This window comes from Populus euphratica, unplaced genomic scaffold (genome assembly GCF_000495115.2).
Source record: "Populus euphratica unplaced genomic scaffold, PopEup_1.0 scaffold76.1, whole genome shotgun sequence".
Lineage (NCBI taxonomy): Eukaryota > Viridiplantae > Streptophyta > Magnoliopsida > Malpighiales > Salicaceae > Populus > Populus euphratica.
In genome coordinates, this window is record NW_011499890.1 from 755800 (window position 1) to 773239 (window position 17440).

General features: G+C 30.8%; 2 protein-coding genes across 2 annotated transcripts; both read right to left on the bottom strand.

Moving 5' to 3' along the window:
• Positions 1-187: 187 nt before the first annotated feature.
• Positions 188-3653, bottom strand: LOC105131065 (GDP-mannose transporter GONST2). The gene is made up of 10 exons (XM_011033838.1): positions 3227-3653; positions 2998-3140; positions 2709-2916; positions 2421-2560; positions 2073-2202; positions 1671-1769; positions 1314-1468; positions 1107-1223; positions 801-898; positions 188-701 (listed from the first exon to the last, which is right to left on the bottom strand). The coding sequence occupies exons 2-10, from the start codon at positions 3129-3131 to the stop codon at positions 658-660; spliced, it is 1125 nt and encodes a 374-aa protein (XP_011032140.1). The 5' UTR covers positions 3132-3140; positions 3227-3653; the 3' UTR covers positions 188-657.
• A 4273-nt stretch (positions 3654-7926) lies between these two features.
• LOC105131066 (uncharacterized) lies at positions 7927-9698 on the bottom strand. Its single transcript, XM_011033839.1, has one exon. The coding sequence runs from the start codon at positions 9476-9478 to the stop codon at positions 8330-8332; it is 1149 nt and encodes a 382-aa protein (XP_011032141.1). The 5' UTR covers positions 9479-9698; the 3' UTR covers positions 7927-8329.
• Positions 9699-17440: the final 7742 nt, after the last annotated feature.

Below are 17440 nucleotides of genomic sequence, written 5' to 3' on the forward strand. Positions count from 1 at the left end.
TTTTTTCCTTTTTTCTTTTTTTTTTTTTTCTGTGAGAAACCAGATATTGGAATGCTTCCACCAAACGGCAAACACGATCGATATGCTGTCAGAGAATAAGAAAATTAGCGTTTTCCGGATGAGCTTCCAGCGAAGCCCACCATCGATCTGACTACGGAAACCAGGAGAAGGTATGAAGAAAGTACGATTTATGAACTGCATCCATCATAAATATTAAATCAACGATGTGCAAATAGCCCATGATATTCGGATGCCAACATGGCAATAATTATGACTTGTCTGATTTTTGAACAAGCTTAATTCGCAGCCCATTTTCTATGGCATCTGTCAAGTATAGGTAGAAGTTATGGAAGGAAAATCATCATAGAGCATAAGCAACATTGAGTAATGAATCCAAAGACGACATTCAGTATTTTCGCTTCTTCCGGTAATGGAAAAGGACGAGGAGACCTTCCCATACGACAATTCCCACCTTCGTGAATGTGCAACCACAATATTCATGTTGTTCAGGCTTGCGGTATTCAAAAGCAGCTTGCTTTTCCAAATCCCTTGATTCTTAGTTCCTCTAATGATTAGTAAATCCACTTATATATAAAGCTTTAATTTTGACTACTAATATAATTGTTTAACAAGATTACCAAGAATCTGATTCTGGGATCAGGACATTTTAGCCCTGGCAAAGAATATTCCAGCAAATAGACCTGCAAGAAACAGACAATATCAAACTACCATAAGATTACACTGAATAGAATTACGCTCATAAAATAACTGTATACTGTCTGAGGAGTGCTGTCTATTACCGAAAAGTATACTGAAAAGGTTTGGTAGACTGAGTGGAACCTTGAACAGAACAAGACCAGCAAAAGATAAGGGAATCTTGTTAAGGGAACCCACCAGACTGTAGAACAAGAGACTGAGTGAATATGATACTAAAAGAAACAAAGTTACTTTTCTTCGGAAGAACTCTGTAAACTGAAGTTAACAACCACGTATTTATCAATCTGAGGACTTGTACAATATGTCCCAGGAAAGAAACATGTAGCTTACACCTTTCAACGAGAATACAGCAAAACCATCTGTACTGAAAGGATAGGGAGCACAATTACCTGTAAGTTGTGGGGCCAGTTTGATGTAGGAACCACAGGGAGGTGAAGCTAATGGCAAGTCCTAGTAATCCACTGGCTGTTGCCACAACCCAAAACATTGGTAATTTAATCACATCCCTGCAAATTAAAACCACATGTCAGAATCACAATCTACCGATGGACAATGGTATGAAGAGAAAAAAGCATAGAGATTTTTACATCACTTACGTAGTTATTATGTATTCCCATTCATCGAAGAACAGAATCAAGATGATACCGAAAGGTAGAGATAACAAATTATTCAGTAGGACCATTGAGATTTCATTAAGAGATCCACTTCTGGTTAACTGCTTTGCTGTGTCCATCACCTTCCGCAGGGTGAGCTGTGAAAGGGTGCAAATGTCGTAGATTAATGGTTGAAAATTGCAAAAATAGAAAACCATTGACACTGACACAGATAGCGAGAGTCACGGTTCCATATTTCAAGCTGAAAACTATATATGTACATCCCAGACAATTTAATAAGATAACTGACAGGATCAGGGATTGAGGGCTAGTGAAATGACAGGCTTTTAATCTACATACCGAGTAGCTGGCTGTTAAAATACAATTCATGATTTGCCATGTGTAACCCACGGAATCAAAGGAAAGGTCAGTGATACCACCACTAATGGCAGAGATGATCTGCAAAACAAAAGGAGAAAGCAAGGACTTGTTATTTTTGCTGAGCCTGGCTTACCAAATCATAGGAGTAATCCAGCAGGCACTCATAAGTTGTTTCCAGCAACAATAAGACCATTGATGCATAAGCATAAAATCTATAAAAATTATTCCGTGCAGTATATCTCTGTTACTTTCAGTCTGAAATAAACAGTTGTATCCTTTTCAAATCAAAGACAATCATATCTGCGATATGATTTTTGGCCATAAATTAAAGAATATAGTTTTGCTCGCCCATGGGAAACAAAGAGAGGGATTGTCGCGTACCATCAAAAACATGGCAGTCCATACTTTCTGATTCTGATGTTTCCGGAAAATATACAATTCCCCAATTGCCGTTATAATATTTGTCACATTCTTCAATATTGTAACCATCGCTATGTTTATGTATTTCAAACTGAAAGCAGAAATGAACCAGAATCAACTGCAAAATAATAATTGAATACACTACTTTTTCTCATAAAAAAATGAGCATATTGCTATCCAGCAACACGCATGCCTGACAACTAATAAAGACAACCACGTATTGCTTCCCCTAATATCCAAATGACAGTTAGGGCTCACACCTCTCCACTGTATCTGTAAAACCCATACAAACTGAAGTGCATAACATACCTATACATGCCTGATACAAGCATGCCAACAAAGATTACGTTGACAGGGATCCATACCCTTACTAGTTTCCAATTGAGTTTTTCAACTGAAACTACCCCAGACAAGCTCAGTACAGCAACAACAAGACAGCTGATCAAATTCTGCATCAAAACGAAGGCTTCAAATTTCGAGAGGCTTCGATATGTTCTGTTATTTAATATTTGATTACATAAAGAAAGTTCGCAGTAGCGAGATACTTTTGTACAATTCAATCAACACACTAGAAAGCAAAGGGAGGGTGTAGCGTACTTGGTAAAACATAAGTGATATCCCTGCATTGAAATTATAAGTTGATAAAGCAATTTTATTCAACAATATCATGCCACAAGACGAAATGCAGTAAGCCGTTCCAGATATAAGAGGCCCATATTTTTTTCCTGATCCATGCTCACGTTTTCCATCCCCGCCATTTGGGAGACCGAGACTGTCACTATCTGCTCCATTCCCTCTAAAGAACCTGCAAAAAAGAAACAAGTAGATGACAATCCAAAGTTCAAACTACATTTAAAAAAAAAACAATACTAATTCCCTTTATTACCCGTCACTTTTAGCTCTCCGTCCTGCAAAATTAACACTAAAAATCTTGTACACTGCGGCATTAATCTTTTCAGACCTAAAACCAGGCTCCGGAATATCCTGGCCAAGAACTACATCTAACTTGAAATCAGACATACCGCAAGCCTGCAAATGGAAAAGGAAGGAGGAGTTAAGGAAAACAAACGCAGCATATTGGAATTGAAAACCCCATGCACGGTTACAATACAAACCTGATACCGGTTCTGGTAGCTGAAAGAATCTGGCGATCATGAAAAAGACGTGAATAATATTTGTTTTAGTGGATCTTTTTAGAGAGCACGCAAAGGGAAAAGGTTAACCGAAAATAAAAAAACCATGGATCTGAAAATATTAGAAAAATAAGTGGCTGAAGCAGAGAAGACAGGAGTTGACATTAGCATCACAGAGCGAGATTCTAGTGGGAGAGAGCACCGTCCGTGACTCCGTGGAGTTTGAGCATCGAAAAAATAAAGTGCAGTTTTCGAGGGTTTAAAAGTCAAATGGATGGATTGATTACAGGTTTTTTTTTAAGAGTCTTCTGTACTTCTTAGTTTGTTTATTGCGGATGGAAGATGTGAGAGAGAAGGGACTTGGGATGAAAAGAAGAAAGCTTGGTAATCAGATTGTACTTGTTTTTGAATTCTCTCCAGCTTTTTGCGCTGAAAATGTGCCTTGCCTCTTGGCACGGAAACGGAGGTGGGTCGGATTTTGATGGGTTGAGCGGGCTCGATTGCATGCAGTGCTCAGAAGACAAGAAAAATTCTTTTGTATAAGAACTTAACAATCCATGCATTTAATGATATCTACCTGTATTTGTACTATCCATTTAAACATCAGCATCGTCTCGGAGCATTCAAGCACAACTCTCTATGCAGAACTCAACATTTAGACATGTTACGAGGATTCTTAGGTATTCTGCCGTTAATGAGATCAATTTGACTCTCTGTGTGTGTGTAAGAATTTTTAAAAATATATCTTTAATAAATTTGGTTTATCTTATGAGAAATCTAAACAAATTTATTGTTTTATTATAGAAAATATAAAGGGACTCGTATTTTTATTATTTTTACTGGATTATAAAATTTATTTTTTTTCAAACCCAAATTAAGAATTCACAATAGAAGAAATAGAGGGAATGGCAATGAGTTTAATTTTGGCAGCATTCCTCAATATTCTTAGAAAAAAAATATAGAAATTCTAACATGGCATGTATTATTATTCTTTTATTTTTCCATGTGATTTTAGTTAGCTTGGAAATTTCTACATCTTTTACTATCATTTAATTTTTTACTAAATATTGAATCTGCCGGTTTATAAACAATTATTGTTGATAGTTTTACAACATGCGACAGTGCTTGTCGACTTTCTTTTTTCTTCGTGGGAAAATTAATATGAAGAAGAATAACGAATTTAAAAATAATCCATTAAAAGGGGTTAAAAAAATGAAAATTAAAATCTTAAATTTTTTTTAAAAAGAAATAGATTGTAACATCTCATATCAATGGATAAGAATTTAGTAGCTGATTTTATTAGTAGTGCTGATTGTTAACATGTTATACATGTTTTGAAACATTAGGTATAAAAATGAGCTCGCACCATTAAAAATAAAACTGTGAGGACGGTAAGGCTCAAACAAATAATATATGATATGTTGGATTAGGTTGTTACATTTAGTATCAGAGTCAACCTCACTAATTGCACCATTAAAAATAAAACTGTGAGGACGATAAGGCTCAAACGAATAATATATGATATGTTGGATTAGGTTATTACATTTAGTATAAGAGCCAACCTCATTAACTATCTGTTTGTGCTGATAGAGTCGTCGAGCTCCTTAAAAGAGATGGATTGTAATATTCCACATCAATAGGTGAGGATTTGATAGTGACCTTATTAGTAGTGTTGGTTGCTAATATATTATATGTATTTTGGGATATCAAGTTTAAAAATAGACTTGTGTCATGAAAAACAAAACCACAAGGACAATAAAACTCAAAACAGATAATATACAACATGTTAAGTTGAGCTATTACATAAATCCTTGTTGATGTGTGTGGAAAATAAAACACAAAAAAAGAAAACAACAAGAAAAACAAAATTAGAACTGAAAATACTTTTTGTCCAAGATCCCTAATTTGTATTTAATTTCTGAATAATTATTGATGTTCTAATTTGCCTCTCTAATTAGTCCATAAGCTGGCCTTTACAAGATAGAAGAATTATAATTGTAAATTAAAAGAAAGACATAAAATTTAAAACTGAATTGAAAAATAAAAAAAAATAACAAGATTCAATTAAACAATATCTTCATAACCTAATTTAAAGTTCTTCTAAGAGCCGAGCTTGGCTAATTACATCTAAATTGTAGCCCAATCCACGAGCTTTTTTTTTTAATTGTTTATTTGATGGAACGAATTTTTTATTGAATTTAGCTTTGTCCCACTCGTTTATAAACTAGTTTAGTTGGTTTTTTAGAGTAGGTATTTCTTAATGTAAATTTTCAATAACCCATGCAAATTTGAAAAAAAAAAAAAAGGATTGGTGATTGCCCCCCATAAAAATACAAGCATCGCCTCCTGGTCTTGCTGCAAAATCGATCAATTTCAGCTAAACTCCAGCCGTAATGTGAAATGAATTAATTTTTTATATTAATATATTAAAATGATTCAAAAATATTAAAAAAGATTTATTTAAAAAAAAATTAATTTCAATTCCAAAACATCCTCCGGCACGGACTTCGCCGGAGACCTCCATTTCATAGCCAGCCTAGGAGATATGCATCAAGCTGGACTGGAGTAATTCCTAATGCCTGGAAACTGTAAGGCCGGATTGGATTAGCTTCTTATGAATGACTAGGAGAGAGTCTCCTCGTCCAAGACTTAATTATTGTGGTTATGTTTGAAGTTTATTTTAAATTTATTGTTTTTATATTTTAAAAATATTTTTTTAAAAAATATTTTTTATATTAAATTAATTTTTTATATATTTTTAGATTATTTTAATATATTGATATCAAAAATAATTTTTAAAAAATAAAAAATATATATTTTAATACATTTCTAAAAAAAATATTTAAAAAAATAATTATTACCATCTTCTAAAACATTCCCTTATCATGATTTGCTATGACACTATGGCTAATTTTATGTCTATTTGTGAGTATAGAATATGTTAGATGTTGGATTATAATGTATTTTTTATTTAAAAATATATTAAAATAATATTTTTTTATTTTTAAAAATTTATTTTTTAATCAAAATGAGCAAAAAAATATTTTTAAAATAATATTCTTTTTATTTTTTTATAAAATATCATCTTAATCATAATTTTAAATAGGATTATGATAATTCAATCGTGATTTAGTATTTATTCTATAAATATGGTAAATATTTTATTTTAAAATATTTTTATTTGAAAATACATTAAAATAATATTTATTTTATTTTTAATATTTATTATTAAATAAAAAATAATTTAAAAATATATTTTTAATATATATTTTAAAATTTTTCATAAAATATCATTTAAAACATGAACATCTTCACGATAACTCGATCGAGGCTGTACTTGAGGAATTTTCCTGCATACTGAGCCCAGCTTTTCGTTGGGAGCAGGTGCTTTTTTTTCCAGCTTTACTTTCTTTTATGGGACTTTAATGACTTCGGTTGACCTGCTGCCCACCCAAGACGAGGTGGGCTGACAGGATGGATTCTTTATGGACCCATACCGTAATCATGCGTGGGCGCTCACCTCTGTAAAATAGCGTACGGCCACAAAGACCAAGAGCACATCTTGATCATGAATGATAGACATTCTAAAGATAATAAATAAAGAATAATGGTAAACAAAGATATATTTATATATACGCGCGCGCGCACAAACATTTAGTAATTACCTTTTTATGAAATTTTAATTATTTAAAATTCACAATTTTTGCCATTTATCATTTACATATTGAGATATCAATTTATATGAAAACTTAGCATGAAAAGTCTGTTTATAAATTATTTTTTACAAGTAAATCATTAGTGGTTTGTTTAAATTTTTTTAAAGACTCCAAATTTTTTTATAAATATATTATTTTAAATATAGATGATTTGCTAGATAATTGAATAGAAAAGAATTTAATTTTAATACATGAAAACTAATTATATATTAATAACAAAAATTACGGGGCATGCAACTACTACATGCCCTACTTTAGTGTAAAAGCCCTAGATAACATAAGAAAAATGGACCCACGTTCCCTCAATGAAGAATGAGTCTCATTTATTTTTGGTAGCTGAAAAGTGTTTTGTAAAAAATAATTTTTTTTAATATTTATAGATATTTTGATGTATTAAAATAAAAGATAATTTATATCACATTTATATCACCGACACAGATATGTCAAGCAGCACCGACACCTCATGGTTAAATTAATTAGCAAAACTTTTTTCTTTTCGCTTATCTAGACTATCCAATTTATATCATTAATTGAGTTAATGAAATAAAGATTAACTTACACCAAAAATAGCAGCCCCAGTTCATCTTGGATTGAAGGTATCAGGTAAGTAAAAGTATTTCACTGAAAAATTAACTTATAGATTTAATTTTAAGAATTTAATTTTAAATTTTAAATTTTTTCGTTGAAATAGTTTTCTAACTCAATTGTCTCTTTTAATTAAAATTAATTAATAAAATAAAATAGGATAAGTTTATAAAAATTTCAAGTTTAAAAGATTTTTGTGTTAAAAAATACTATAAATTAAATAATGTAATCTCATCTAAAAAATTAATTAAGATGGTTATTTAACAATTAATCACATATAAAATGAATAGCACGTCCTTATTAATTTAACATCCACTTTCACAGATTTAGAATCTATTGAGAATTATTATGCTCAAAATTCACAAACACACCAAGAGCGTGTTTACTGGCCTACGCATAATTGCATATCATAGACTGCAATCTAAGCAACACACACACTCAGTGCTCCCAAAATCCAAATAGAAGGCGAGTTATCCGTTACATGACAGGTATGGTGAACACAGCCCTTGATAATGGTTAATAATAAATAATCAATTAATAAAAAAGAAAAAAAATCACAAGCGAAGCAAGCCAGGTGGCATTAATTATCGACTACCTAGGACTCTGTAGTCTACTCCTTGGGGCAGTGGTATGGGGCGGTGACCATATTTTGGTCACGGTCGCAGATCAAGAAAAGTCAAAAGCTCGCATGGCACCATCACCATCACCACTTAGACAATCCATCAAAAATTATAAAAACTACAACGCAGAAGGGAGGGATCGTACGCTATTATCTTGGTCACACTCACACGGTATATACAATCACAAAGCAAGGAAGCACAGCCCTTGGATTAAACACCAAAAGCTCCTCCTCATCCAACCTGGTGTGGACCCCACTGCCACCTCTTCCGAGGACAGAATCAGACCCGCCATCCTGCTTGTCCACATCCTCTTCCAGGTCGCACCCGACCCGACCCGCGACGACCCGGCAAACTAGCATCGCGCGTTTCACATTCATGAACTTGAACTCCTCTTCAATCTCCTCAGGTATCGCCATGTGTGCTCTCCAACTAGTAGATAGTGTAGAAATTCCGTCCATCTTGGGTGAGAAACCAGACTTGATTATCCCACAGACACTGCAATATTGCTGGTTACAAATGCTAGAATCCTCATTCAGTCCCAAATCACACATAAAGGTTGAACAGTAAAACCTCAAGAGCTCGTTACCATCAGCAATGCACCTCTCGTCTCCTCTCTTACTGTTTCTTGCAGCTTTGGCTCTGACAAACTCCCTGTACTCTTCAAATCTTGACAGTATCTTTGGACTATTATGGATCTTCAGAATTCTATGGATTTCTGGGCTCTTCTCTTTACTTGACCACCCGGTTTTAAATATGATATGGACTATATTCTTGCCTGAATCGCCATCTAGAAGCTGTGTGACAGCATGCTTGGTAGCTTGATGTTGTTCAAGAAGCTGAGGTTTTTGGAAAATCTCACCACAAGCAGTGCATGGAAAGATATCATTTCTTAAAGGAAAGAAATGGTGATCTGTTGAGATATCGGATTCCTCGCAGGACCCACTTGACTTTTTCCTTGGTGGAAGCTCGGGCAGGTGAGTTTCAGGCGGTATCGTGGGGACTATGGATTGCTGTGATGATCTTGCTGAGGTTAGAGTCGGAGTTCCAGATTGAGTTTGAGGTTTGGACGATTTAGAAGAGAAAATGCTTTTGAGATAGGACCAAGAGGAAGATAGAGCTTTGTGGGATTTTAGGCGAGAAGGAGAAGAAGAGATGGGAGCAAGAGGAGAGACTTTTTTGCGTTTCTTGGTTGGCGGAGGGTTATTAAGGTGGTGATCATCTAATTCGGTTGTGAAAATAAAGCAACCAAGATGGAGAAGAAGGATAAAGAGAGATAGGAATTTGTTGAAGACTGATCCTATATTGGGTGCCATTGTTTTTGTGATCAGCTTGAGCTCTGGCGATTAACTCTTCAGGACATCAATGAGGCATTGCTCTCCAAGAGAAAGGGGCCGGGTTCATGTGAGAAGGAATGATGGAAGAAGCTAGGAAAAAGAATAGCAAAGGAAAGAAAGAATGAATGTAAAGGAAGCTGACATTAAAGGTGGGGGCATGGAAGAATAAAGTTAAGAGTAGGTGCAACGCAACTTCACAGCATATATCAGTCATCTATATTTTCTTTCCTGCGTGGGCACAGCATTATATTTTCTCTTTCTTGTTCTTGAGACAACGATGGAGTTAATTAAAGCACAAAATATCATTGTAGCCGAGGTTGTCTGTTAAAATCACCTTCAACCGAAAGTAACTGCCAATATATAGCTCCAAGAAAAATTCTAAAATATTATACAAAATCTCCTCCCCGAACTGAACTACGCATTCATTTGATCTTACTAAAAATATTACTGCGGCGCTCTCTCAATTCAACAAATTGAAGTACCCAAGAACAGGGTCTGGCAATCAAGTTCTGAAAGTTTAATTACCTTAATTAATCAGTCAGGTCAATCGATATATATGGATTGGAATTAATCCTGACTAACATCTTCCCCAAGAACAATTTCCAGCATTATAAAGTTGCTGGGCCCGGGGTAAGGTTCATATATATGAGAGGTGTCCATATGCATTAAAACCTGCATTCAGCTCATTTAAGTTTATTTAATTTCTCAGATAAAATACCCTCGTTATCAATGGGAGAAGTTTGCAGATGATGCATGCATTAGCTGCAAAAATGCTGATGGTGCATGCACCCATCACCTGCAAATATTAGAGAAATTATTAAGAGGGTGCAAGAAAGGTGGGTTCGGCATGTGGAGTCCCCTGATGCCGATGATGCATCCATCCATCACCTGCAAGTTAACATTGATGGTATCTTATTATTAATTATCGGAGGAATTTACGTAATTCCCTTGATAAATAATGAACGTGGCTATCTCCACACGTGCAGAGGTTCCTGGTTAATCAGACAAACTTGTGTGTGTGTGTGTGTGTTTCCTGACTCTTACGAGTTCTTAACTACATGAATTTCAGTGACGTTTTCTCAAAATCTTTATTTATAAATCTTTGGAGATTAACAGGTATTGCCACTCTTCCTCTTCCCGTGCATTACAGAAGAATCCGATGCTTACAGTTCTACGACGTACGTACTAGTCTGCCAATTTTGCCTTTATCCTTGTTTTCTTGGCTGTTTTCAGCATATATATATATATATATGACCCATAACACGTGATCTTCTGCAGAGTCTCAACCTCTAGTTAAATTCTTCACTGTGGCAACGACAAATCTCCTTATCCCCATAAGCAGAAGTGACCATATATCGTATGAAGAATCTCTAAAAGTAATTTTGTGAAGTTTTTTTCTTCTTTTCTGAGTCATTTAGAGAAGCCATATTTGAGAAAATGATTTCTGTTTCACAACTAGCAAGTAGATTTTAATTACTGCCCTCCCTCCCAGTTTATAGTAAAGAAATCCGATTTGTTTTTAGCATCGTGCAGGTATTTTTATCACGCTCACACCACAACCCCAACCAAGCTAGCTGACGAGTAGTTCTCGGTTTAACACAGATATCAGAAGTCGGCCCTCGGTAGCCATTCTTACATTTTTCCTGCAGTAATAATGGTAAGTAAACCTTTTTTTTAAGGTTGTTTTATTCTGGTTTCTGAATCTTTATAACTGTATAATTGTTTTTGTGTTTTAAAAATATTTTAAAAATAAATTTGAATTTTTTATTTACTTTAAATTAATATATTTTTAATTTTTTAAAATTATATTAATATCAAAAATAATTTTAAAAAATTAAAAAAATTATTAACAAATATCTTAATAAAAAAATTATTTAAAAAATAACTTCTCTTTACCCCAATTCCAGACAATCTAGACATTGAAAGGCAAAGCCAAACTTTCCAGAATATCATGTGGGCCACATGATCGTATACTAAAGCGCTGTCTTGCTTTTCAAGTGGGCCAATATGATCTTTCTATTAGACCAATAATTACTCTCGGATGCCTGTTGCTTTACATGGTATTTCTACCTTTTCAAAATGCTTTTTAATTTATTTTTCATTGAATAACGGATAAAATTATTTTTTTCTTTCCAAGTGGGCCAATATAATCTTTTCCATTAGGTCAGTAATTACTCTCGGATGCCTGTTTAACATGACTGTTTTTTCTACTATTTAATTTGTTTTTTATTTAAAATAATATAAAATTAATGTTTTTAATAATTTTAATGTGTTAATTATAAAAATAAAATATTATTTTCAATTAAAAAATACATTTCACTATGACACCAAATATACATAACCAAGTACATGTTTAATAATAGATTAATTTTATTATACTAAATTGAGTGTATTTAAAGCGTTGATATAATTCCAGAAAATTAAAATCCATTATATTCTGGCCGGTTAAATAGAGTACAAACTCATATGTTCAAATTACCTTGTCACACCCTCACAAAATTATCTTGTGCGTGCTCGATAATTTCTTTACCATTGTTGTCAAGCAGTCATAATAACCATGAATTAAGATATTTAATTGCTGGGTTAATTGTGACACAAAACATTAATTATTGATGTCATTATATGTCTCTTCACCTAGCCTGAGGGAGGACTAATAGCTATCACGGAGACAAATACTATCAAGTGAGTTCGGAGCAAACTTTATGTCTTTGAACAACACCCACAACCTCTTGATGAAATGTCACCTTAAATTAGCTTACAGGACATGAAACCAAATGATCACATTCACAAGCTTATTACAGTGTTTGAGGTCTTTTGTGTGAGTATTTTTTGTTTAAAAATTTATTAAAATAATATTTATTTATTTTTCTCGACAATAAAAAAACAGACGGAACCTTAATACCAGACACCGCGAAACCGAGTTGTGCACAGCATTTTTTTACCAGGCGACTCAGTAGGTCAACATCCAGACCATGTTGATTTATACCTCACAGGAACAAATATGGTCAACAGATAAAAGGAATCGGTTCCTGGTTCGTTGCTCCTTTTGAACCTTTTCACTGTTATCTCTTCTTTCCCTTTTCCGAGCCTCCTATTATTAAAAAGAAAGGAAGTTGCCGACATTACTCACAGTTCACAGATGGTGAACTCTGCTATATGGGTTGGCTGGTAGACATTTTAATTTTGATTTTAATTAAAAATATAAAACAAATCCTAATGATCTATTATTTGTGGTACACACACCCAAAGGAAATCATACATACAAATTAAGAGAGCATATTTAGTATTATAGTAATAATTGTTTTTTATATGTTTTTTATTTAGAGATATATTAAAATATTACTTTTAATTTGTTTTAATATTAGCTCGTAAACTAAAAATATAATTATATCGACAATTTGTTCCATTTCAAAGCTTTAGTTTGAAAATTCTTAATTATATCAACCTCAAAAACTACAAATATGTTCATTTTCCTTGCATACGTTTCTATATTTATCATAAGTTTTAATTAATTATATATGCGATCGTGCAGCCACCTATAGGCATCAAAATTAGTGATAAAAAATAAAAAATAAAATCAGAAAATAGAGATAAAAAACAGAAAAGAAAATATAATTGTTAGCGTGTGGCAATGAACAAGCTTCTTCTGGTGTCCTACATATATTTCTTTTTGCATTTCTATGTTTGAACACGTGTGTGTGAAAGAGAAAGAGAAAGAGACAATAAGCATGATAGGGTGAAGAGGTGAACTAGTTCAGTGACGGTGATTAGCGCAAGTTAGATTTTTCTTATTTAAAAAAAAATATTATATATATAATTTTTTAAATAAATTTATATATTTTAGAAAATATAAATTTAAAGTAAAAATATTATACATAAATATAATAAAATAAATTAAGAACGAAGTATAAGAATAAATAAATAAATATTAATGATACATAAAAACAAAACTTAAAAAATTAATAAAAAATAAATATAAATCAAGATATTTAATCTAAAAATAAAATACAACATGTGATTGGACCCTTAATTTTTTATTTGTAATCACCTGCGCTAAATATTTTTTGAAAAACATTAGATGATGCGTCATGTGATTTATACATTATGATAATTGTTGTGGGCAGAAAATCATGTTTAAGTTTTATTTTATTAAAAAACTATTTTTCAACCTTTTTATTTAAAATATTATAAGAATTATGATAGATCTCTTTATGCTTTTAAAAACCCCTAAAAATGACTCAAAAACTAAAATCAATTCAAATTCAAATACCAAATATCAAATGTAAAAAAAAAAAACACTTAATATAAACTTTTCTTAAAACCATCTAATATACAAATTGTCTATTTTAATAGTTTAAATTGGTGTTAATGATATTCTTCTCTTTTTATTACTGAAATTCAATGACATCTCTCTTTCCCTCTCAACTAAGAACTAAAAAATAATAAAAATAATTTTTTTATCAAATTAAATAGGAAAAATATTGAAGTACTAAAATTATATAATTTGTATGATTTTCAAAATTCAATGATCAAAATGTATTTTCTAAAAAACTTATAGTATATCACTTATGTTTGATATATTTTTTTTTTCAATCTTATCTTTTTATAAATGATTAAAATTAATTGTTTTTTGATTATGAGTCTATTTAGTAGTGTGGTTACAGTTACTTTTTAAATATTTTTTTGTATTAAAATACATGTCAACAAAATATATTAAATTTTAATAAAAAAATTTAAATTTTTTAAAAATATAATTTATATTACATTCCCAAACAATTCGCACATCTCTTGTCCTCGTCTATAGGTTACGAAATATTGTGGAAGATTTTTTATTTTTTTTCGAAAGAGGAACCGCCAGTGACTTATCGCACCTTCAAAATGCCAAGGGACCGCTGCCTCTTGGCTGGGAAAGTGCTTAATTTTCTCTAACCAGGGCAATCTACATATGGGCTCGAACCGATGAAATGTGGTATCAATGATAATAATGAGCACTGGCACATCTACATGTAAACTAGCCTTTCGTTTCAAGTCATCGCATCTCTTACAATAATTGAGAGCCGTGTTGCGTTAAAGTGGAAAAAACAAAAAAATGGCACTGCATTTTCACTTTATACTATATAGTTTACAGTCCACGGTCGTCTTACAGCTGCAATGATTATCAAAATGGAAAGAATTATCCCTTGTACTTCTTGCCGTCGTCGAAGAGAGGGAGGGGGGGGCAGCTGGGTCATGAAGTCTGGCCAGTTTCATGGCAGTGAGGAGGAGAGCTACCTAATGAAGCGTCTATTCGGACCCAGTTACGGGGCCTCTAATTCTGACGCCATTGATGACTCTGACCCAGAGTTTTTATTTTTTCTTCGTACATTTGCGGATTTCTTTTCTTCCGTCAGATTATAGTTAATTTTACAAATAAAATATTTTTTTATTATACTCATTAATAAATATCAATAAAAATGAACAATGATGTATCATTATTTATTAGACTTCCCAATAAATTTATTTTTTTTATAAATTTATATATAATATTTAATTTATTATACAGCGAGCTACTCTTATTTTCCCCTTTTTATTTTTTCTTTCTCTGTTTTTATTAAGAAAAAACACCATAAAACTCCCACTCTAATTTTATTATAAATCAACTTTTTATTATAAATTCAGTCATCCCAACACTCATTTTATTAGCCTATATAATCTAATTCAAAATTTATTAAGAATTTTTAAATTTAAATAAATAAAACTAGTTATTTTTTTAATTGAATTTAATTTTAAAATGTTAATTTTTATTATATATTTTTGTAATATATATATTTTATTTTAATTTTTTCTTGATTTATAGTTTTATTTCATGGAAATTTATTGTATAAATATATAATTCATATATGTTATGGTTTGTTTGAAATTTTATAAAATTATATTTATTTATATTTGATGAAATTTAATTTGAATTTTGGCTTAGATGTTTTATAATAAAATAAATAATAATTTATTTAACGAGTTTATTTTATATTTTATCAATTTTATTAATGAATTGAATTTTTTTATAAATATATAGAAATTTGAATTTATGTAAATAACTAATAATGAATTAGTTTAAGTAAATTTAAGATAAATTATCATTATATTATCTATATAGTTTACATAATTAATTAATATATATTATTTTTATTTTTGTTAAATAATGTCAACAAATTTATCTCTCTCTCTCTCATATATATATATATATATATATATTCTTTTATTTAAAAAGAATCATTTAAGAGATACTTGATTATCCATAGTGAAAATCAAATTTATTCAAGTCGTTTAAAATAACAATAATAGATAAATTATAAAAAATAATGTTTTTTAACTTGATGAGTTAATAAATTTATACAGAGGTGCTTCATCTAATAACTCATAAAAGAAATTAAATTTTTTTTATTATGAACAATACTCGTTAATGTTGACTTCAACTTGATAAAGATATAAAAATGACCCTGGACCACATTTTTTTTGTATTTATTTTATCGTCTAATCAAATAGTTAAAAACCCAAAAATCCCATGGACCCCAACTTTAATTTTTATTTTATTTGAAAGGGTATTTAAATTATTTCATTACACACCTAAAATATATATATATATATATATATATATATAATATTTCCAATTAATTTAATAATAACAAACAAACCTCAATGAACATATTGTTTTACCCTACCTAGCTAATTGATTTCAGGGAAACAGTCATTCGAGTGTGTGAATTCACTCACAATAAAATGCAACCGGACATGGTCAGCGACCAAGCTTTTATTATTTAATTTAAAAAAGAAATTAACTGTGAATCATTTATCACTGGCTTAAGACCATCTATCACATCACATTGCAATATCAGTTACTAAAATAAGCAGTAAAAATGCTTCTTTATCCAACATTATTTAGAACTACATAGTAGTTCATTCACTTCACTTCATGGCTGGCCTTTTCCTCCCAGCTAAGCTTAACTAATAATTAGGATAAATCATTTGGAGCAGAGCATGGGCTATCGCCCAAATAAACAGCTATAGCATTTGAAGTTCGGATCCAAACAGAAGCCCATGACCGGGGTTAGGTTCTTTTCCACGAACCAAAGCCCGTCGAACTCAAAATTCAGCAAATTACTAATGGGCCTGAACTTTATTGTTATCTCTAGCCCACGAAATAAAAACACACTTAGTTAATTAACATTAACATGACACCTACAGGCTAAATCATTATAGCAATGCCTATAAAATAATATTCACTACAATAACAATGTTTTTTTGTTATTTTTTTCCCTTCAATTTTTCCTTTTAGTAACCCTAATTTTTTTTTGTTTTTTTTTTCAATCTTCTGATATTATATTATTTTTTATATTATCCTTTGTTTTTTTATTTAATATTAAATTATATACAGGTGTTATAAATTTAGTTTTTTTTTCTTCTAGCTTTCAACCTTTAATTTTAGAGATTTAATTTTAGAGATGCTGTAAGTAGGGTTTTATAATTTTATTTATTTATTTTATATAAATTTTTATAATTTTATTATTTATTTATGAGTTTATTAACTTAGACTAATTTGAGTTTTTTTAATTATTTTTATTTTATTTTTTAATATTGAATTAGTTAAAAATTAATTTTTATAATTTTTTTTATTTAATTTTTACATGATTATCTTCATCTCGTAATTTAGATTGTAGATTTGACAAGTTAACCTAATCTATTTTTTAGATCTCTTTTTAATTGAATATGTTTTATTTAAGAAAAAGATTTTTTATTTTTTTTAAATTTTATTTTTATGAAATTATTCATGATTTAAATCACGTACTTTATAAATTAACTCGGGTTTTTTTTAATTCTTTTTTAATTGAATATATATATATATATATATATATATATAATTTCATCTTTCAACAACTCAATTTTATTTTATATAAATATTTTTTA